The 22,958-nt window shown below is 48.2% G+C and overlaps 1 protein-coding gene across 2 annotated transcripts; it reads left to right on the plus strand.

The window, feature by feature from the left end:
• Positions 1-1,719: 1,719 nt before the first annotated feature.
• LOC108122825 (uncharacterized) lies at positions 1,720-22,773 on the plus strand. Of its 2 annotated transcripts, XM_017237639.2 has the most exons (11): positions 1,720-2,369; positions 12,631-12,807; positions 14,557-14,769; positions 15,707-16,525; positions 16,586-16,765; positions 16,825-17,220; positions 17,276-17,765; positions 18,464-19,078; positions 19,834-19,935; positions 21,045-21,203; positions 21,264-22,773. In XM_017237639.2, exons 1-11 carry the CDS (start codon positions 2,279-2,281, stop codon positions 21,475-21,477), a joined length of 3,456 nt encoding a protein of 1,151 aa, XP_017093128.2. In that variant the 5' UTR covers positions 1,720-2,278; the 3' UTR covers positions 21,478-22,773. The 2 variants fall into 2 exon arrangements, with proteins under 2 accessions (XP_017093128.2, XP_017093126.2); XM_017237637.2 differs by lacking the exon at positions 18,464-19,078 and having other exon boundaries at positions 21,264-22,770.
• Positions 22,774-22,958: the final 185 nt, after the last annotated feature.

Raw genomic sequence — 22,958 nt, forward strand, 5'->3', positions numbered from 1 at the left:
GTAACCCCTGATTCTCGAGGGGATCTATCACAATCAAAAGTCCATTAGGGCTGCTTTCAATCGATTCTCCGACAGAAAGAAATCTGGAGCACAGAGACTCTCCTGGAGCCAAAGCTCGGGGCTCCAGAAGACCGAAGGCAGAAAGGTAGCGACTCAGAACATTAATCTTGCGAGTCTTTGGAAATTAAAAATAATAAAGCACTAAATGGAAAATGAAGCCGGGGATAGTTGGGCGAGCGAGTAGAGTGGAGCTGGAGCTGGAGCCCCTGTTGGGATGCAATTCTCTGCGCTTGGCTGCCTCTCTCCTCCCCCTGGAAGACTCCACCCCACAGGTTTCGTTGCGTGCGCCTGCTGCCTCTTGACTTCCTAGTTGTGGTCACTTCGCTCCGGACTCTGCTCCGGAGCAACTCTGATCACCCATCCACACTCGTGGGCGTCAGCAGCACGTGGCCAGTGGCAAGTACAAGCTGGCTGGACGGCCAAGCAAGCGGAACCGGCCATCGAGCATCCACCTCACATATCCCACATCCCAGCCTGCACCAGCGGTTTTCTAATTAAATGTTTCCACAAGCCGGCAGCTTTTGGGCGGGGTTCCAGGTGGAGATAATTGAATGCCAGAAAGAGGGATTAATTCAGGAAATGCTTCATCTATCTATCTATCTATCTATATGTGTATCTATCTATCTTTGTATCTCTGGGACTATCAATCCATCAATCAGTTCTTCTGCAGAAGCCTTTCCATCAATCGCCTTCTGCCCAGAGCAGTCACGCTGACAGTGTCTGTCCAGATAATTCTCTGTTTGTTCCGTTTTTCCCATTTTCCATTTTCCATTCTGCATTTTGCATTTTCCAGATCGTGTGGAATGCTCGACTGCACTTTGCTCGCAACCCAATTCAGAGTTGGGCCCTGACTGCGCTCTTCATTGGCTTCATTGGCTTCCGATGACCACTGGGCCGTGTGCTCTGGACCATTTTGCATTTGGCCCACATGTGTCAGAGCCATAAAGAGCTGGAACTGTGCGTTGGCAGCTCCATCCAGTTCCAGTTCTAACAAAAACAAAGTATGCCCACAACATCGGCCACAAAAAGCGGAGATGCTGCCTCCGAGAACCTCGATGCTGTCCGATGCTCTAATTTTGTGACCATTTGGCTTACTTTCCGCCCATTCGTGTGGCATGCAAATGCGGCGGCCATTGTGCAACGCTGGTGCCTGCCACGTCCAGTGGCACGACCACATCTCTCCAGAGCACCCGAGCAGGTCTGGCTTCGAGTAGGAATGCTTCTAAATTGGTCCACTTGAGCAGGTACACTGGGGGAAATGGACTTGAAGCTTCAATCGGAGGGTCAAGAGGAGCCACTGGGTATGACCTTCCTCCCCAGCTTATCCCTCCGGACCATAGGTCGTCCTGTGACCCATCCGGATCACCTGTCCACCTTTTGGGGACCGATTTCTGCGAGTGTTCCGTTACAGTTGCATAACCTGTATTAGTGGTTATTACCGTTTTAGAGATGATGGCCCGAGAACCGATTGATCAGCGCAGAGGGGCAAGAGCAGGGGGGCACTCACTTGCCACTTGCCAAAAGCGCAGCAGCCGTGGCAGCAAGCAGGGGCAGCAAGTGCGCATGCGTGCACCTCTGCCAGCGTCGACTGAGGCCGAGGCCGAGCCAGAGCCAGGTGGGCAACCAGCTTACAAGACGCACGATCCAAGTTGTTCGACTTTCAGTTGCTTTCGAGCTGCACAAGACGACGGTTTGAATCCGGCTCTTCACCGCGAAGAAAGAAAGAGAAAACGACGAGAGACTCCCAGAGCCCCCAGTGAGTGAGTGAGAGCTAGAGCTTGTGCGAGAACGAGACGGGGGAGCGCCAAGCGAAAGAGACCGATAGCACCGATAGGAAGACACCGACTTGGAGCGACTTGCGACTTCAGTTGCCCAGCGGACTTCCAAGCGAACGGTTCGACCACCGGATGCCGCGACTACTATTTTTTTTTTCGTTGATTCGTCAAGTTAACGGTGCTCGTGAAAAGTGACCAAAGCCCACCTCTATTATTTTTTTTTTTGAGTGCTCAAGTACACAATACTACGTCTGGATGTCGGCTCAAGACACACATCCACTCCAAACTCAATCCTAAAGTGTTACCAGATAGTAGAAGCCCACAGAGGAAGTTCACAGTGCGAAACCCGAATTGCAAATCCGGCGAAAGGCTGCAGAGAAACTACACTGAGAGAAAACCCCCATCATCACAGACACACGGCAGGTGTGAGCGAGAGAGCAACAATGCAACGCACGCAGCCCGAGTTGCTGCCGCTGGTGCTGCTGCTGCTGCTGCTGCCGCTGGCTCTGGCTTTGGCGCAGGCGCAGAATATAGGTGAGTGTGTCAAGCGAAAGACGAAAAAGTACGAAAAACAACAAGAAAGTCGGTTTGCGAAAGGGGCCAGACCGAATGGGGGATACCCTGCAAGGGGTGTTGGATCAGATCTTCTGGAAATTAGGGACGGGTCCCGTCTTAGGGACTATAGTAAATTATAAATATAACTATATAATACCTTATCGAGATCTCGCTATTCAAGCAATTAAAAATACTTCAAGATCACACTTTAGAATTCCCAAAAACACCCATCATACTTCATAATATTTATCTCCTACCATTTATCTCTTTAAACCCTAATTGAAACCTTGACATGTGAGAGATTTTCTTACCAATTCTATGGCTAGTTGGCCTTAACTCTTGGCCATTTGCATAAAGTATGAAGACTTCATTAGCTTGAGTTCAAGTCTTAAATCATATAGAAACAATGCACCTTGCGAATTTTTGTATGTTTTCAAGGAAATCCCCCAATCTTTGAAAGCCTAGCCATGGGAAGAATATCAACCAAATTAATCCTAAACTGCATATACTCCCGCGTACTTAGGGTATTTGAGGTAAAAAAAACCGCACCATCGCTGCCAAAGCAAACAAATTTTCTCTCGTTCTCGTTTGTTGTGGATCCCACTTGTTGCTGCCTCTGCTGCCTCTTTCTCTTTCCCCCCCTTTCTTCTGGTGCTCTCCCCCGTTTCGGGTAGTGTATGTGTGAGGCGCACCTTCCACCGAAATACTTCCCATTTTTTTTTAACTTTTAACTTTTTATTTGGTTTTTGCATACAATTTTTGTTATTCTTCGTTTTTTTGTTTGTTGATTTCCGGTTCTGGGTTCGAAACAAAAGCAGCACTTAACAAATTATATTCAACGACTTTTGCATTTTTCCCACGTTAATAAAATGCGTCCAGGCTGTCAGCAAACTGGCCCGAATGTGCCCAGTAACTGCCCAGTAACTTGGACTCCCAGTTCCACTCCCAGTTCCAAGTCCAGTTTCAGAGTCAGTTCCAGTTTGCAAGACAAGTGCTCCCTGGCTGGTGGGGGGGGCTAATTGTGTGGGGCCAGAACGGCCCCAAGAAGGGGGAGTGGCCAGGAAACGGATGTTTGCGTCGGCCGGCCAGCACTTGTCCGAAAAAAAAATGTGCCAACACGAAAGACTTAGGCAACGAACTTGCCCGCCTGCACGTGGCGCGCGGGAAAATCAATTTTTGGCTCAAAGCTCTCAGAAAAACTCTCAGTTGCTTCCTGTTTTGGCACACCGTTTTCACTGCTCCGGTGGAAAATCTTGTTAATTAATTTGAATTAATCACAAAGGCGAGACAAGTCGTTAAAAAAAAATATTTATAAGCCGCCGAGCCGCAGAACAAGCTGAAACTGAAATTAAAAGAAAATTTATGATCTGCGGGAGCCGAGTGGTAGCTAGCTCACTACTTACTGCTCGGATCTGTAATGTTGGGAAAGTTGGCTTCTGTGGCTTTCCTTCCAACAATCACAACAACAGTCAGTCGACAACCGACAACACTCGTTGACAATAAGAAAAGTAAAAGTGCCAGGGAAAGAGCCCCAACAAACAAACACAGTCGACAGTCGTCGGACAAAGGCTGTTGCTGCTTCTTGTCGGATGATCGGGCCCATGGCCAACCATCTAATGGCCAAAACGTAATGCTGCTCAGCATTCACCATATAATAGTATGGGATGGAAATCATGCATGATAGCCCGCTGCTCACGGCTCATCATAATCATCATCAGCTCAGCAGATGCGGAAACTCCTCGGCTAATTGCAATGCGAGACTACCTTTTGCAACCTGGAGCTACCTGGATACTGTATCCAATATCTGCACAATGAACCGCAGCCGGCGAAAGGGCGGTGATGCCAGCCATCAGCGGGGCGTGGCTATGTGCACGCATGCCTGCATTCGGCAATTGCAATTGCAGCCTCTCCTTGCGGCTTACCACTAAGCCAGCCAGCCAGCCAGCCAGCCAGCCAGCCTCTTTATATAAGTTTTCAAGGAAGTAGGAAGCTGTAACAAATATTCAAATACTTGTTATTTGTGGGCTGTGGCAACTGCAACTGCAACTGATTGCAATGCCCCGGCTGGGACCTTCAAAACTCCGGAGTGGTTTTCACTTTCACGACTCATTAATGATGATGTTCATGCGGGTGACACTGCCTTGCCAAAGTTTCCCCCAAAACCTGCCCACTGTTCGACATGTTTGTCTCAACAATTTTACGCAACATTTTGGTTTTTTGTTTTTGGCACGTAGGAGGTATTTTAATGTCGGGGCCTTTCAAGAGGGAGGCATTGCGCAAACGGCCTTGCCCAGGTACTTGTGCACTCGATATGTAAATCACTCGAATACCAAATATTTGGGTTACTCGAGAAATCAGAGTGTTTCTTCGGATTCTTTATAAGCCAAGGCCGCTAAGAGTTCCCACATTCTGCGGGGAACAGAGTCGAAAAGTCAAAGCTATACTTCGCAGAAACAGCAATTAACTGGCAAAGTGACACCTAGTCCCAGGTAACTTAATGGCTTATACAGAACCTGTGTGTGTGTGTGTGTCCCAGCCCCAGTGATGACTTCATGGGGCGCGGGAGTGTCATCCCATTCGATCAGAGATCTCCCGACTGTGTGGCATACATTTCAATCAATTTCGGGGCTGGGCCACCGCCACCTACCCGATTCTCAGCTATGAGCTTAGCTCGTTGTCTTGAATATATATTTTTTAATTGCCATAAACATAAATGGCGGACTGACTAAATATGTTCCATAGACAAGATACTTTATCTTGATCTCCCCGCTGCTTGGCCGCCGCACAACTTTCGCGTTTTGTTTGCCGTCGTTTGTTTGGAGTCGTGTGTGAAATTTTAATGTCGCAGAGAAATGCTCGAAAAGTGAAACTAACGTCTAATAAATAAATGAAATTGTTTGCCATTAGCAGCGCATTTAAATGCCACCACCGGGCCACCAAGAAAGTCTGCGAGCACATGCGTTTCATTTCTTTCCAAGTCTCAAGTTTCTTGTAATAATTTTTTTTTTTTTTTGTAATTTAATTAATTGTAATATATGTACGGCTGATTCACGACAGCAACTTGTTTGCCAGCCATCAATGCCATCAAGCAGCAGGTCTTGAGGCAAACAATTGAAACTGTTATTGGTAATTGCTTCGCTAATAACTTTAAACGGTGCTCGGTGCTCTTGGAGTTTCGTCACTAACCCACAAAAACCCACAATACACAGCGATTGCCAATTGCCCTCAAACGATATGAAATATGAAAACCCACCACGAGTGATTGATAATTTGGCGCAGCTGTCGTTAATTGCTGATCGATCGATCGATCGATCGATAGATCGATGGAGTGTGAAAATGCAGGTCTCCCATTAGTGAATCTTTCCCAACGACTTAATTCATGGAAACTCTGGAATCCCTAGCTGCAGTCCATACTCCTGTGTTGGCCACAACCATAACGATAACACTTGCCATAACAATGGCCATAACAATAACCGTAGATTATGATGGAGGGGCTGGCTACCTAATTGCGGACAGCGGACGGCGGACAACGGACAGCGGACAGTGGGCATCTTTGGATTGATGGAAATTGCAATTTGCTTAGCTGGCTTTTGCTTTTGCTTTTTCTTGTGCTTTTGTTCCGCTTGCTCGCTGAATGAAGAGGCGATGGCGCCATATCTCCATCAGGGGTTCGTTGACTCCTGCTCGGCGATCGGAAGTGCACCAGGATGAGTTGGCATTTTCCGAACAAGCCAACTAATTTGTTCAAGAGCAGTGCATTGCAGTGCACTGATGCTTTTCTCTCAGTGCACACACAAGCCTGTATGGCCCGCAGCATGTGGCAAGTGGCAGGTTGCTGTCGTCTTCTTCTACTCCACAGATTCCGATCTCGATCTTTTGATGTTGTAATGCCCCGCAACTAGCGGTAAAAATATTCAAATGGAATTCCAAGCCGAATATCGATTTTATAATCGAGACCAGCCAACCAGCCGACCACAAAAAATTCCCAAAGTGAAAATATTCATAACAATGACCCCCCTCCCCACCATCTCTGTCTAGCTGCCGACTAGTCTAGGGCCTGGCCGTCTCTCTCTCTAGCGACCCGGCTTTAATTTCCTTTCGAATCGGGGCCAAGCTTTGATTTGTGGCCAGCCATTTGCATAGAAAATAGTTGACAAAAGTCCAAGAGTCGCAGAGAAAGGCCCCCAAAGCGACGAGTTCGAGGAGGAAAGACCAACAAATTCTCGGCTTTATTTAATGCGTTACGTTCTTTGTCTTCCCCCGTGGCTTTCTTATGCAAATTGCCCGGCAAACTGTTTTTATTCCACTTCCATTCACTCCCCGTCCCGTCCCAGAACTTTGGCTCTCTGAATCACTGATCTTGCATCGGGGAGCCGGGGCCGCAGTCCCCAATCGGGCTGTAAGTGGTCTGCCCAAAAGATGAGGCCCATAAAAGCCGAAAAACCCACAATCTCGGCTTAGCCTCGCAGCCCCGGGCCAGAATCTGAAAATCTAGAATCTAAAAACTGAAAACTAAAAATCCAAAAGCAAATTAGGCACAGAGCCAAAAGCCAGTGCAAAAAAGCCACAGAAATTAGCAACTGCAATGAGAACGCATCCGAGAACAGTGGCCACTCGCTGGGGTGCCCATTTTGTGTGTTCTGGACGGAGGCAGTTGCCCAGAACGAGGCCTCACTGTGGCACGAGCTGCGGAAAGCGGTGTTGCAGGTGTCTCGCAGCTGCCACACAAACAACATACAGCCACACACACACACACACAGCAAGGCACTCGCATTCTATCTTAAACTGCATTTGGGCCGAAGTGACCCAGTTTCTCGGCAGACACTGAGAAAAACCATCGGAAATGGTATAACTTTGGTGTTTTTAAAGTTAGAAAGTTCTAATTTAACATGAGAGCTATTTTTGGCAAAACAATACGACGTGCCAAATTTCATAAGGATCGGCCGACTATATCCTATAGCTGTCATATAACTGAACGATCGGAAATGACCCAACTTTCGTGTTTTTGAAGATAGAATGCTGGAATTCCATACAGATTCTATTTTTGGTCAGTTGATCCAACCTACCAAATTTCATAAGGATCGGCCGACTATATCTTATAGCTGCCATATAACTGAACGATCAGAAATGGTATTTGGTGTTTAGTAAAAATAACAACTTTGTTTTTTTTGACGATAGAAGCTTGGGACTTTTTTTTAGATTTTGTAATTTAATTAATTGGTTTTATTATAATGTAATCATAAGGATCGGCCAACTAAATCCGATGTTTGCGATATATATCCGGTTTTAACTGCAAGGGTATATCAACTTCGGCTCCGCCCGAAGTTAGCTTTCCTTTCTTGTTAAAGTTAATCTTGAAACAAATCTTAAAATAATTTGAAATAAAAACTCAAATAAAAAGACTCTTAGAACCGTGCAACATGGCTGGTGATGGTGATGCTGTCGATGTTGCTGCTTCCACACATTGCACATTGATTTGCGGGCTTTGGCTGTTGGAATGCGGTCAACTAGCAAACGGCTTCCAGCTTCCAGTTTGCAGCCTCCCGTTTGCAGCCTCCCATCTTCTAGATTCCCGTACTCCAACCAGCCATCGTCGGTCAATGTCGTCGATCTTCGATCGGTGTCTTTTTGGCTTGCGCCGTCTGTCCCCCATGTCCACTTGTCCGCTAAAGACTGCCGTTGCTTGGCCTTGCTTTAGAAGCGGCAATCAAGCGTTTCCTTTGCGGCAAAAGTGCCGCAAAATCATATCGAACCTGTTATAGAGCTTAGAGGGAGACACAGCCCGGGAGAATCGGTAGAGTGGGCGGACGGCGGGCGGGGGTCGGTTGTCGGTTTGTCAGGTGAAAGATGTTGCCACCAGGGGGAATGAGTTGCTCTTGTGCCATGTTGCTGTTGTTGCTGTCGATGCTGTCATTGTTGGAGAAGTGACTCCTTCTTCTACGCCCGTCGTTCTAGCAGCTCTTCTTGTTGTTCTTTTTTTTATTTATTTATTTTTGTATTCTTTTGTTGTTGTTGTTGTTTTACGTAACTGTTTACGCTTGAATTTATTGTTGTTGTTGTTGGTGCTGTCGTGCATACCGTTACATAAAAGAGCAGCCAGCAAGAGGCGGCGAAGAGGCATGTTTATTTAATACGCTTAGCAGCTCTTAGCCAGCCAACTAGCTCGCAGCTACAAGATACTCAACCTCACAGATACACGGATACACACGTGTGTTTGTGTCTGGCAGACGTTCTTTGATGTCTCATTTAATGCGCATGATGGGCAATTTTTATGCGCAATTAATTTTCAAAAGCCAAGAATGAATGGGGCATATATGTATAGAGAGAGAATAATCTATGGACCCATTTCTGCAAGTGTAGCTGGCCCAGTGCGTCGGTCTATTGGCCAGGGCGGAAGTTCAAATCAAAAGACTTAGGCAACGAACTTGCAGCTTGCACAAGTCGCGTCTGGCGAGGCGCATCCGCCGAAAAGCCAGCTAAAAAATACCAAAAAACAATGGCAACTTTGAAGTACGCGAAGTATTGCGCAAACCGAGGCACTTGCGAAATTTTTCAAAAGTTCTCTCCTCACATGCCGCGCGGTGGTTTGTGATTTTAACGAGGTTCTACTAATTTGGCGGACAAGCCGAGCCGAAAGCCGAAAGCTTCACGGCAGAAGCCCGCAGAGAGTAACAAAAATAAAACACAAAACTGGCCGTGGAACTGGGTCATGGAGAAGCAATGCCGCTAAAGGAGAAGCTGCGCGGCCCGATCCCGTCCAGCGCCAATTTATGTAAATCCGAAAACCAATCAGCGGCTCTCCATCATCATCATCATTACGATCATCGTTATTATGGGCTAACGGTTGAGCTCCAAACTGTTTTTTATCTGCTTTTTTTTTTATCGTTTTTTGTTGCAAGAAGCCAGAGCCAGAAAATATTTGTGGCTTTTGGGGAAGAAAATCTGGGTAGGGTGCTAGGGCGCCTCGGAAAGGGAAAACCTTGACTGTCAGAGGCCGTACACTTGCACTTTCCAAATCGCCAGCTTTCCAGACCTAGCTTCCACAAGATCTACATAGCTGCCGCGATTAGGGGCAACATCCACTAAGTAGCAACATCAGTGGCAATATCAGATCGGATGCGGAGCAACCGTCGAAGCGTAGGCGCTTCGCAATCAGCGCATGACGTCCCAGAACTGCACTCAGGCTGCAGAAACCTTTTCTGGGCTTGGATTTTGTTGATCCCCCCTTGCCTATTTGATCCCCTCTACCCACCCCCGAGTAGGTACTAATTAGCGGCGGGGTCAAGCTGTCCAAAAAAAAAAAAAGCAAGACTTGGCCGAGACAATGGCAAGCTTCATGTGAACTCCATTGAAAGACTCCCCACTCGTCAGACTGCATGGCCAAGACATTTGCGCCTCATTTAGATGCCCCTGCCACACCCAGATCCCCTGCCACCAGCCACTTGCAACTACCTTTCCCCCCCGACGGTATGGACTTGCATTTAAAATGAAATTAGCCGACATACGCAAATTGCGGAGTCGAGAATGTGGAATGAACTAATGCGCAGGTTGGGCCTGAGACGAGGGGTTACGACTAGGCCCAGACCCCTCAGGCGACGCCCCTGCTCTGGCAGTAGAAAGTTGCAGCAGGTTGCAGGTTGCTGGTTGCCTGCTGGTGGCGGAAATGGTAAGCCATTCACACTTCTAGCTGGCTGGCAGAGGCTGGGTTTTATGGCGAAATAACCAGGGTTTCCAACAGAATTGCAAAGTAATTAAATCATTACAATTGGAAGTCGAAATTAGGGCCCTGGTCTGAACTCTTCCCTGCCACAAACAGCAAATGAATTCCCGCTTTCGGTTTTCTTTTCTGCTGCCCGATTGCTAAGTGCTTTTCAATCATTTTTCTTTTCATTCAATTGTGTTCGAAATACTAGCTATTTTTTTTTGGTTTTTGCCAACAACTCCAATTCCGATTCCAGTCGGCAAACCTTGCCATTCAAAACGCCGATCCGAGGAGAGCAATCAAAGAAAGGCCCGTCCCGGCCCGGCCAAGACCGAGGCGTTGATGGGTAATTTGTTACAAAAAGCAACGCTGAACGGACCATGTCCGAAACAAGTTGGAAATTATAACGGTTATTATGATTATAATGATTATTAGATGATTTTGATCCGCGCCAAGAGCCAAGAGCCGCACAATGAATATTCAGACTTCCATAATACGAGGTACGATGTTTGGTGTGCGTCCAACGTTGCTTGTTGTACAAATTGCTGCTGTTGTTTGTCAATGCCTGGCGTGTTATCCATGTGTGTGACTGACTGACTGACTGGGTGTGTTGTGGTCTGAGTGTGTGTGTGTACGGGGTATCACTTTCACTAAGTTCGCGCACATAGAAAGCAAATGAAAGCACCACAAACGGCAACGGCAATGGCAACAAGTTGCTGCTGGTACTGCCTTTGCACTTTAGGGTACCGCGGGTATTAGCTCCCACTCATGCTACACTGCAAAAAACCAGACCCGTAGGGTCTTGGCCTGGGAAGAAACTAGCTGGCAAAACCCACTACCAGCATAGCGGAGTGTAGTTTCGGCCAGAGTCTGGGCCACATTGTCATGCTTGGCCAAACTGGGCAACCTTTCGGGGCCTCCGATCCGCAGTCCCCCTTCGAGTCTTTCGGTTTCTTTGGACGCACAGCGTGGGAGTCGTCATTAGAGGCGCCTCTTCAAGCCTGTTGCCTTCTTTTTTTTTTTATTTTTGTTTAATTCAGTCTTGAGCTGCTGGCAGTGTAACTGAAACCGAAACCGAAACTGAAACTGAACCGAAATTGAAAATGCCTCATGAACTTGATTTCTTAATTTGCGTTTGCCCTGCATGACAAATGACTCGTCTAAAGTTGGCTTTTGTTAATTTCAATTTGCCCGAACTAATTTGATTTGTTTTTCCAGGCGGGGGGGCTCGCTCTCCGCTGTTTCTTTTCTTTTTTGGTTTTTTTTGGCTTAATATTTGGTAGGTATTTGTGGCAACCTTTTTTTCCCCCCGCCCCCATTTGAAAGCAACTAACGCGTGAATTGGAGTGGCTGGGGATCTGGGATCTGAGGAGAACCAAACCGTTATGATGAAATTGCATTGGCATTGGGGGATTGTATAAGAAGCATCTGGAAATGTGTAGCAGGCTGGCTGAAAGACTTGTTTTTCATTTGGCGCTGCAGCTGCTTGGAAAGTTGCTGTTGCTGTTGCTGCAGCATTGTAGCTGTTGCTGGTCAAATGATGTTGCAGTTATTCGACCATTTATGGCATGCCTCAGTGCCTGACTGCCTCAGTAATATATCCCCAGCTCTAATCAGCCTGGCTGTTGCTTTAATGCCATTCCCCAGTCTTCAGTCTTCAGTCTCTAGACTCCAGTCAACAGTCTCCAGTCTTTGTAGCTCCAAACCCATCTCCATCTATCGCTGATTATGCAAAATCCCACTTAACAGCTCTGAGCCAAGAACAATTTCAACGATTTTCATTCCACACAAAAAAATAATAGACACCACTATGTATACATCATTGAAAGTATCATTCAGTTTTGCATAAATCGTGGACGAGATTTGTCTCTCTGTAGGGATGAATCAAACTCATGACATTGGCCAGCGCTCTGGGCCTGGGAACAGCTCAATTGAATAACTAATCATACAAAGCACCAACCGCCACTGCAGCACTAGCAGCAACATCAACATCAGTGGCAGCAACACATTTGATTATTGCACACGGCTAGCTCGCATTTTTGTCGAGATACAACCAGCCACTGCAACTAAATTGATGGCTGTTTTTATTTTTATTTTTTTTTTTCTGTAGCTGTTGCCATTTTCTCACGCTTTGCATTGACAACAAACGAGTAGCAGCAACATCCACGGCCCGAGAACATTTTGCAATCTGCGAATGCCAGAGATACTTGCAGGCGTCGAGTGACCAAACTGGAACGGAACTGCTTAATTGCCGATCAATCGGTCGAGGGGAGGCGGGGGGGAATCAATCAAAAGCCAGTCTTTTGGGTGAAAGGTCGTAGCCACTGAAGACTTTAAATAAATATTTAATCTGAGAATCGGCTAGAATTAATTTGATAAATGATGGACAGCTTAGAGTCCAGATTGAGAAATCAATCAAAGGCTTAGGCCCGAGGGGTATTGCTGAGTTGCCGGCAATCGGCAATCGGCAGAACATTTCCATATAATTGATAGTCTGGAGTCTAATTCTCTTCTATCTCTGTGTCTTCTATCTTCCAGATGCCGGCTGCAGCTTCCCGGGATCGCCGGCGCACAGCAGCGTCGTCTTCTCGAACGCGAATCTCACCCAGGGCACGGTGGCCTCCTACAGCTGTGAGCGCGGCTTTGAGCTCCTGGGACCGGCGCGGCGGGTCTGCGACAAAGGACAATGGGTGCCCGAGGGCATTCCCTTCTGCGGTGAGTGACTCATATTCCATACAAGTTTCCACACAAGTTTGTTTTCAGAGCAATAGCACGAGAGCAATAGAAATGATGGCTTTCGTGCGGCAAGCCAAACAAAAGACTTCGGACACGAACTTGCTGTTCGTCAACTCAATTAGCGCCTCGCTGGCGACTTTGATTCGGAATCGGAATCGGACTTGGACTTGGACTGGGAACAACTTTCACCGCCACAAAATTTTAAGCGTTCTCAAAATATCTCTTTTTTTTCGTTGGTGAAACAGAGATAGCAACAGCGAGAAGGAGCGAGAGAGCCGATGGCATTCCAATTGAATGCAAAGTTGTTAACCAAAAGCGAAACATGATTAACAAAACGCGCGAAATTGGGCTAAGATCCGATGCGTGTGAGCGAGAGATCGAACGGGGGAAGAATTCAACCAGGCTGACCCACTTTGTGGAGTGAAAAAATAAAAAAAAAAGTGGAAAAACGAGCCAGACACGAAAACAAATAAATATTCTAAACGAACTCCCAGCCAGACGTGCACTTCCGCGGCCGAAAAGCCAATAGAAAAAAGGCCAAATTACTGAACTGATTGACAGAAACGGAGCAACAGCTCCCAGACTTACCAGCCAGTTGCTGAATGAACTGATCGATGGGACTGGGAGGGGAGGCGTGTTCTCCCACTATCGGCCGATCCATCAGGCCATTGTTGAAGCCATCACATGCTCGCCGACACCGAGGTAGTAGGTGTTGAGACGCGTGGCCGAGGCTTCTGGGAAAGCAGATTGATTGGATTTTACGGCCCTCCGATATAGGATCTGACGAGGCCCCCCCCAACAAAGGCTCTTTCAATAACCGATTTATGGACTCATTATTATTCCAAAACAAAAAAAAAAAAAAGCAACGCTGAATGGAATGCAATCGAGTCGTGAGATCGATGCAGCACACACTCGGTTGATTGCAAGTTGATGACGCTGGAAAAGAAAAGCCGAGACACAACAAAAAGAAAATAAATGGAAAAACAAAGCACTACAATTTCCGACCTGAAAATTGCTCTGCCAGCCAGTCGGAATGCGCCAGCCAGCTGATATGAGTTCGAACTCGAATCCGACATGACACAGCAGGCCAGCAATGGGAAATTAATTAAAAGCAATTAAAAGGCATTTGTCACACCAGCCAGTACAGCAACACCTGCTGTTACCTGTTGCCGTAAAGAGCCATAGCCATAGCCAGATTCAAAGAAAAAGCAACAAGAAGCCAGTGCCAGCAGCCAGCAACCAGCAACCAGAAGGTTAGAAAGCAATGACCAAGTTTCCAAGCCGCTGAGCAAAGGCAAGCTCTGGAGCCGAATCTTATCCGACAGATGCATCTGATTAATGAATCCCAATGCCGCAAAAGTGCGTGGCGAGCTGAGTAATTAAGTCGCAGGTACGCCGCAAATGCTGCAGAAGTACCAGTTCCACCGGGGCGGGCAAGTAAAAGTTGAATTTCACTTTTGCTTTTCGCCCAGCGAGTTCCACGCAGCCAGAACGAAGGTCTTGCGATGACTGGCCTGACAAATTCGCCAGCAGAACAGAGTCGGCAATCGGTGTCAGGGCCCGCAGCCAATTAGGCTGGACCTTGGGCCTCCAGCACTCTGGGAACTCCGGATCCATCGGATAATTGCTGAAGCCCAAGCAACTCATTCAATTCCCAAATAATTGCTTTGCGGTGGGGGGTTTGTTTATAATTTCGAATTAAAATCCGAATCTCTTCTCTACTTGCAGTTCTCAACGTGGCCGCCGGCAAGGCGCCGATGCAGATTTCCACAGAGGGGGCCGGAGCCCCCCAGAAGGCCATCGACGGCTCCACGTCTGCCTTCTTCACGCCGGAGACCTGCTCCCTGACGAAGGCCGAGAGGTCGCCGTGGTGGTATGTCAACCTTCTGGAGCCCTACATGGTGCAACTGGTGCGCCTGGACTTTGGCAAATCTTGCTGCGGTAAGTACCTAGACTAAGTCAAGCTCTGCAATCTCAATAAGTTCCCAAGAAGGAGCCGTAATTATCCATAATTTCGTGGCCCAAAAACGCCTGTAATAACCCGCCGGACTGCATAAACAGCTCGGAGCAATTGATTCAATTGATGTGGCGGGCTTTTCGCTTTTATTGGCCGCCCGGCCCAACCCTAAACCTGTCGCATGGCTTTGGTAATGGCATTTTTGGCGAAAAGCCCAGGCAGGCAAGTGGCCAGAGACCCGATCGGACCGGATTCTGTGGGACGGCGATAGAGAGTTTCTATCGGGCCAGTGGACAGTTCAATGCCCCGTTTTCCAAGCTGCCTGTCAGCCAGTTTTCGGTTTTCTTACCAACTTGCCAATGCCTGTTGTCTGTTGGCTGACAAAAACCAAAAAAAAAAAAAAATGGCAAGAGCTGCACGATCGGTGGAATCCCTCCTTGGAGTAAACACAGCGACTAAATAAAGGGTTGCCGAATCCGTTGAAAAAAAGCAAACAACTGCCAAGCCAGTTTTCCCTAATGCTTTCACTTGCAGCCACCAACCTGAAGTCTCCGAGTCTGGTCCCCGATCGGCGCTGGTTATGTGATTTTCGTGCGGCTCTGCCTGACGACAGACGACTCACAATCGGACGACTCGGTCGGTCCGAAATTTATGATTACTTTCACTTGGCTGGAGCTCGAGAGCTTGCATAGCCCCCCTCCCCAGCCGAACCGAACCAAACTGAACTGAACCCGCCTGACCTGCTGACAGACAAAGCCATAACCATATAATAATGACGGTGTCGGGGAGGGAGAACCCGGCGGGAATGAAAAGTGCACTGGGACAAAAAACTGCATTATGCAGTTTGGAGAAACTCAAGAGAGGAGACTCTCTTCTAAAACAAAACCAAATCTCTTCTAAGACAAATCTCTCCTTCTGCAGGCAACAAGCCCGCCACCATTGTGGTCCGTGTGGGAAACAACAGGCCCGACCTGGGAACTAATCCCATATGCAACCGATTCACCGGCCTCCTGGAGGCTGGCCAGCCCCTCTTCCTGCCCTGCAACCCGCCCATGCCGGGCGCCTTCGTCAGTGTCCACCTGGAGAACAGCTCCCCCAACCCGCTCTCCATCTGCGAGGCCTTCGTCTACACAGACCAGGCCCTGCCCATCGAAAGGTGCCCCACGTTCAGGGACCAGCCGCCCGGCGCCCTCGCCTCCTACAACGGCAAGTGCTACATCTTCTACAACCGCCAGCCGCTGAACTTCCTCGACGCGCTGTCCTTCTGTCGCTCGCGGGGCGGCACCCTGATCAGCGAGAGCAACCCGGCGCTCCAAGGCTTCATCAGCTGGGAGCTGTGGCGCCGCCACAGGAGCGACGTCAGCTCCCAGTACTGGATGGGTGCGGTGCGGGACGGCAGCGATCGGAGCAGCTGGAAGTGGGTGAACGGCGACGAGCTGACAGTCTCCTTCTGGAGCCACCCTGGCGGGGATGAGGACTGTGCCCGCTTTGACGGCTCCAAGGGATGGCTCTGGAGCGACACGAACTGCAACACGCTCCTGAACTTTATCTGCCAGCACCAGCCGAAGACCTGTGGTCGCCCGGAGCAGCCACCAAACTCTACCATGGTGGCCCTCAACGGCTTCGAGGTGGGAGCCCAGATCAAGTACAGCTGCGACGCCAACCACCTGCTGGTGGGCCCTGCTACCAGGACCTGTCTGGAGACGGGCTTCTACAACGAGTTCCCCCCAGTTTGCAAGTGTAAGTGTGCCAAGATCTTGGGTCTTCCTGTCTATATGCTTATCATGGTTTATCCTACAGACATTGAATGCGGCCTTCCTGCCAGCATCGCCCACGGATCGTACAACCTCCTGAACAACACCGTCGGCTACCTCAGCCTGGTGAAGTACTCCTGCGAAGAGGGATACGAGATGATTGGCCGCGCCCTGCTTACCTGCGACTTTGACGAGCGCTGGAACGGACCCCCGCCCCGCTGCGAGAGTAAGTATCCCCACGGGAGTCCTTGTCCTAGTTTCCCTAATCCTCATCCCCTCTTGCAGTTGTGGAGTGCGACACCTTGCCTGGAAACTACTACAACACGATCATCAACGCCCCCAATGGCACCTACTACGGCTCCAAGGCGGAGATCAGCTGTCCTCCGGGCTACCGCATGGAAGGACCTCGCGTGCTCAGCTGCCTGGCCAGCGGCCAGTGGAGCAGTGCCCTACCCAGGTGCATCAAGCTGGAGCCTTCGACCCAGCCGACTGCCGCCCCGACAGTGCCTGTCTCGGTGGCCACGCCGCCACCCTTCCGCCCCAAGGTGCCTCAGGGTCCCAGCTCCACCACCAACAGGACGCCCTACCGCCCAGGCTCCACGCCGGGCAGCAGCACCTCCAGCAGCACCGTGGGCACCTTCCCCAGCCTTAGTCCCACCCAGGTGGAGATCAATGGCGAATGTGAGTAGACCCGAAAGAGAAGATAAAGCAAAGTTTACCCTGATTGATCTTCCAGCTGAATCCGAGGAGGAAATCAACATCCCAGTTCCCGGAACAGTGCGTGAGGAGTTCCCGCGTCGCCCTGTGCGTCCGGTACTCATTCCCAAGAAGCCCAGCAGCACGCCATCCGCCCTGCCGCCCACCACGCCGAACATCCAGAACGTACCACCTCAGCCGCCACAGGTGCCCTCCACCTACGCCCCCACACCGCCTCGCAGCCGCCCAACTGGCGGACAGGCGGCCGGAGGCCTGGAGACTACCACCCGCAACACACAGCAGATCATCGCCAATTCGCACCCGCAGGACAACGAGATCCCCGACAGCGTCAACAGCGTCCAGCAGAACCAGTCGCCCAATGTCAACGTGCCCTTCGCCGTCGATAATCCCGACCGGAAGGAGACCAAGGAGGCCAAGCTCAACCTGGGCGCCATTGTGGCTCTGGGCGCTTTTGGTGGCTTCGTTTTCCTGGCCGCCGTCATCACCACGATCGTGATCTTGGTGCGAAGGTGAGTCTGCCACTGAATCGGAAGACGGCACAGAAGAGGATCCCCTGATCCTGGCCATATACCTCTAATGTGGGGATACTACCTCAACGATCTTGATCTCATTATTTGGAAATAATCTTTGGGGGGATAACTATTCAAGAATGATAAGGGTTTCTCAGGGAATATGTAAATGCCGTGTCGGGGTAACCACCTGCTCTTAAAGCTATGGTTTTCCTTTAGATCTTGGCTCTAAGTGAGCTGAGTCCTGATGAGATCTCAGATCGTACCGACCAGTACTCTTAGTTGCTTTGACATAAGTTTGGATAAAAGTCGATCGTTGTCGGGGTCACCACCTGCCCACCACCCCTACCTCTTTCTCTCACCCCTACCCCCCCATCTTGTTGTCTCTGTCTCACGCTGTCTCCCCCCCCCCTTCATCTGTTTTTTTGGTTTTTAACTTTTAACCCTTCTAAAGGTTTTGCTTCCAGTGACCCCCCAGCCCACTCTCTCACACTCTTCCAGCTCGCCAAAAAAAGAGAGTCTCTCCAGCACACGCACACACCCACGAACACACACACACAGTCTCAGTCTCAGTCACAGCCACAGCCACATCGAACGCTTTCTCTTTCTCGTTGTACAACTCTCTTTTTTCGTTTTTGCTTCTCCCACTCTCTGTCTTTTGGCAAACCAACCAACCAACCATCCATTCGCCATGAAAGCACCCCGAACAGCCAACGGCGGCACCTAGCCAAACACTTAACCGCTTACCAACATCACCATGCTCATCATCACCAGAAGCAGCAGCAGCAGCAGCAGCAGAAGCAGCCAAAGCAATCCAAGCAGCAGCGCCCCAAGAAGCAGCAGTTCGAGGAGCAGCTCCACCACCATACCCAGTACCAGTACCAGTACCAATACCAATACCAGTACCCGGACCAACTACAGTTCCACCACCAGAAAGCGAAGGTCCTCGGTGTCGGAATTCCGCGGCCCAGTCGCCTGCCCAGCTATGCCACGGCGACGGCCACCAGTGCCACCAGCTATGCCTCCACCGCCCAACTGACCAAGCACCACCCGAGGATGCGTCTCTTTGGAGGGCCGCCGGGTGTCGGGGAGTACGGCAGTCTGGGCTCCAGTACGGGCGGTGCGGCTTGGGATCGGGAGCGGGAGCGTGAGCGGATGGAGGAACGTGAACGGGAGCGGGACAGGGAGCCATCGGTGTGGTGCAGTGTCCTGGCACTACCCTTCGACGACCAGAAGTTGGGCAGGCGGGAGATAAATAGCTATGGGCGAGGCTATCGCAGCCGGGCGGGGCTCTTCAGCAGCTCCCAGAACATGTGAACCCCCCAGCCCCCCCAAAGCCAAAGCCAAAGAAGAGCCAAAAACAGAAACCAAGAAGAAAATCAACCTGAACTACCTGACTTGACCTAACCCGACTGGGAATAAAGTGCCAAAGAAGCAACACAAGACACAGAAACCAAAAAAACCGATAAATCGATATCACTAGATTCAATCAAAGCGGCCATATCATACCAGCAAATGTAAGAAACATTGAAAACCCAAAACAAAACCACCACAAACAACCAAACAACCAAAACACCACACGAAACTACAGAACAAACAACCCATCAGTCAGCCAACACTGAAACACTCAACAGATGCTGCCAATGTGAATGCGAATGCTGTGGATCCTTGCTGTTGCACCTCCATCAGTCCATCAGTCTATCCATCCAGTCTATCCATCCATCCATCAAGCCATCATTGCACACTTAGAAGCTCCACAACACACTGGGGACTCTCTTCCACACACACACACACACTGCACGCCCGACTCGCTCTTTCTCTCTCTCTCTCACTGTCTGTCCTTGTCTCTGTCTTCTGGACTGCCTGTCTCCTTTCGTCCTGCTGTCTCCGTCACTTTCTCCTCATGCATTTCTCTCTGTCTCTGTGTTGTAGTTCTTGTGCCTAACCCCGACTCTGTTTTGCCTGATCTTGTGACTAACCCAACACCACTTCGTCCTGGCAGTCTGATTTTGAAAATAATTGAAAAATACACGACTACTAATGCCCTTCTTGTCTCTTCCCTCTGCAGAAACCGAACCACGCAACACTACCGCCATCGCGCCTCGCCCGACTGCAACACGGTCGCCAGTTTCGACAGCTCCACCTCCGGTTCCCGCAACGGACTCAACAGGTATGTCTTTTCTAATCTCCTACTGGAACTAAGATCCAAGAAAGCGTAGAAAGTATAATTATATGGCTGTCTGGAAAGGTCATACCAAGGTCAAAATGTATCCGATTCCTAAGAGTTTCGCACCAAAGGACTCCTAACTCTTTCCTCCACCAATCTGCATCAAAATCTAGGATAGACATTTTCGATCGATTTTTTGTTAATTTTTCTGATAGACCTTTGGAAAAGTGAGGAAACCATGGATTTCGAGATTATGGCCGTCTGGAAAGACCGTAAAATTGTCAATATAAGAAGCCCATATTCTTGAAAAGCATATTCTTTGTTTTACCCGTCGAAAGTCAATGGAAAAAAGATATACAGAGACTTATATCACCCAGAGAGGCTGTATTATGCCTCTGATCTGTAATACAAATGAAAGAAAGGAAGGATTGGAGGGTCTTATGTCCTCAGGAAAGACATATTTAATGCCAAAAGTACCTCGCCCTTAACTCTGTTAAGGATTTTAACTCTTAAACGAAATGTTTTCTAGACCTGAACTGTCTTTATAAAAATTGTTGATCCCACATTTGATCAATGTCTTATAAACTTTTTAAAATATGTTAAAAAAAATATCATAAAAATAAAAATAAATATTATTGCCTCGGCACTGATACAATTATCAGTATTATAAGAATAATTCAAGAAATAAAGTCTTAATAACTTACCCAACTCTAATATATTAGATATCCCCGCATTGGGGAAGACGCGGTCGCCCCAACACCCACAAATCCACTCGCGAACTCGAAACTTATAAAATATATCAGTTATACTACCTATCGTCACTCGTAGGGTCTATATTTATTAAAGCAATAGACTTGTTACGAACGAAAAAATGATATTTAACGGATAAAATTCAAAAGTCTTAAAACAATTCAACAATTCTCAAGCGAATGAGCGAAAGGGGAAGTGAAAGGATGCGCAAGTGCAGCCACCACCCTGTGGGTGGCAAGCGTATTTTACAACACTAGTCAGGAGTTTGAATCGGAAAGGATATGGGATAGGATCATTAAATTATTTAAATTAAAAATCTTAATAAATTTTTATTATAAAATTTATATACTGTTTATTTTTAGATACTACCGCCAAGCCTGGGAGAACCTGCACGAGTCCGCTTCGAAAAACAGCTCGCACAACGCCCTGCGCCGTAAGGAGACCCTCGATCCGCCCAGCATGACTCGATCCCGCGACAATCTGCGCGACAACATGCAGCGATCCCGTGAGAACCTGGACAGGTAAATATCCTCATTAAAAATCAATAAAATGAAAAGAATATAAACCGAATCAATCAACAGGTGTGGCCGTGATAACTACGGAATGCGAGACGACTCCGAGATGGTGGTGTCCGACGTCTGTCTGAAGGGCGAGAAGAAGCGCCATCATCATCACCACCACAAGAGCAGCTCCCGCAACGGGGACTACCGCGATCGGGATCCTTCCTCCGGCAGGCGCGATCACCACAGGCATAGCGGCGGCGGCGGCGGAGGTGGTGGTGGCGGCCACTATTGACCTACCATGGTCATCACCATCAACGTGGAGCGGCAGTAGCCCAAACGACAGTCGAAAGCGGAATCCAGGAGGAGGAGCAACTCCCCGGAAATCGGGGAACTACAGCGAGCGCAACATCGAAAAGTTTTTTGTTTAATTTTAGCAACAGTTTTTTTTTTTTGCGCTTTAGTTATTTAAGAAAGAAACATAAGAAAGGATGGAAGATCGAGGAGACTTTCTGTTCATAGCGAAAACGAAATGTTAGACCAGCAGCAGAGCAAGGATTCTGTCCTTGCAAGTCAATACTTAGCTATACTTTAAAGGGGAGACGAGTCCCGGAATCTCTTGGGGCCTGGGCCAAAGCTATGGGCTATTCTTAGAGATTCAAAGGCGACTGAAGAACATTGCGGAGAACACAAAAGCCTTAGGAGAATCAGTTAGCCATTGATTTGAATTAGGGAATCAATGTCTGCTTTTCCAAACCCGAACAAGGCGATTTCTATAAAGTATTATAGAGACACGCCTTTGCCAGGAGTCTGACACACGGTTGCTAGCGAAGATTTAAGATGCCTGATTCTCCGGAGAAGCCGCCAGAGATTCCGGGGAAGCCCCGCAGTTTACATATATTGTACATGTGCACTCGTGCTTAGATTTGGTCCAAACTCGTATAATTTATTCGCAAAGCTTTCCATAAGGTTCTTAGTTAAATTCTCTTTATGAATTAGTTGTATGTAAAGAAGTGAACACAGGGCGTAATGGCGAGGCGAGGCGTAGGCGTAGTAATTATTAGTTGCACCAGCACAAAACCCCCAACCATCCACTCAATCACCCCAAAGCCCCCAATCGCAATCAATCAATCGAGCAGACCGAAGCTGCAGCCAAATTATGTGCAACTTGGTTTCGTTTCAACGCAAGCCAAATCGACTTGCTCATAGTCGCAAATTAGTTACGTAAACTTAAACTATAGATAAAATGTTCCACACCAATTGCAATCGACCAGCAGCAAGAAATACAGGCTATAAAATACAAGTAATGTCGTAGTTCGTGTGCCACATCTGCACAGTTTTGAAACAAATTGTAGAGATAATTCACCCGCGCACTGCTGCACAAACTCCATTCCATTATCCATTATTTTTTTGTCGTCTATCCCTATCTATTATTATCCATTATATAATATGTGTATCGCCCTCTGTATTTGTATTTTTATAGAGTCTTGTAATTTGTAGAATTTGTTTTTGAGTGTGTAAACGTCAAGAGCGGTTCAGTGCTAAGGAATGCCGCTCAGTATGCAATATTATTTGAATTTCGTGCATTATTTTCCAATGTAAATAATAATAATTTATTTCATAAATAAAACAATGAATATTTTTACTAAACAAGTTGATGTGGTTTTTTCTTATTCTATACATAATACTATTTGAAAGCAAGATAGGTCTGGTTAAATGAGGTTAAAGCTATTAGATAAGATTATTCTTATCTAAAATAGTGATTATTATAATTAA

This window comes from Drosophila bipectinata, chromosome XL, assembly GCF_030179905.1.
Source record: "Drosophila bipectinata strain 14024-0381.07 chromosome XL, DbipHiC1v2, whole genome shotgun sequence".
In the NCBI taxonomy this organism is placed as follows: Eukaryota; Metazoa; Arthropoda; class Insecta; order Diptera; family Drosophilidae; genus Drosophila; species Drosophila bipectinata.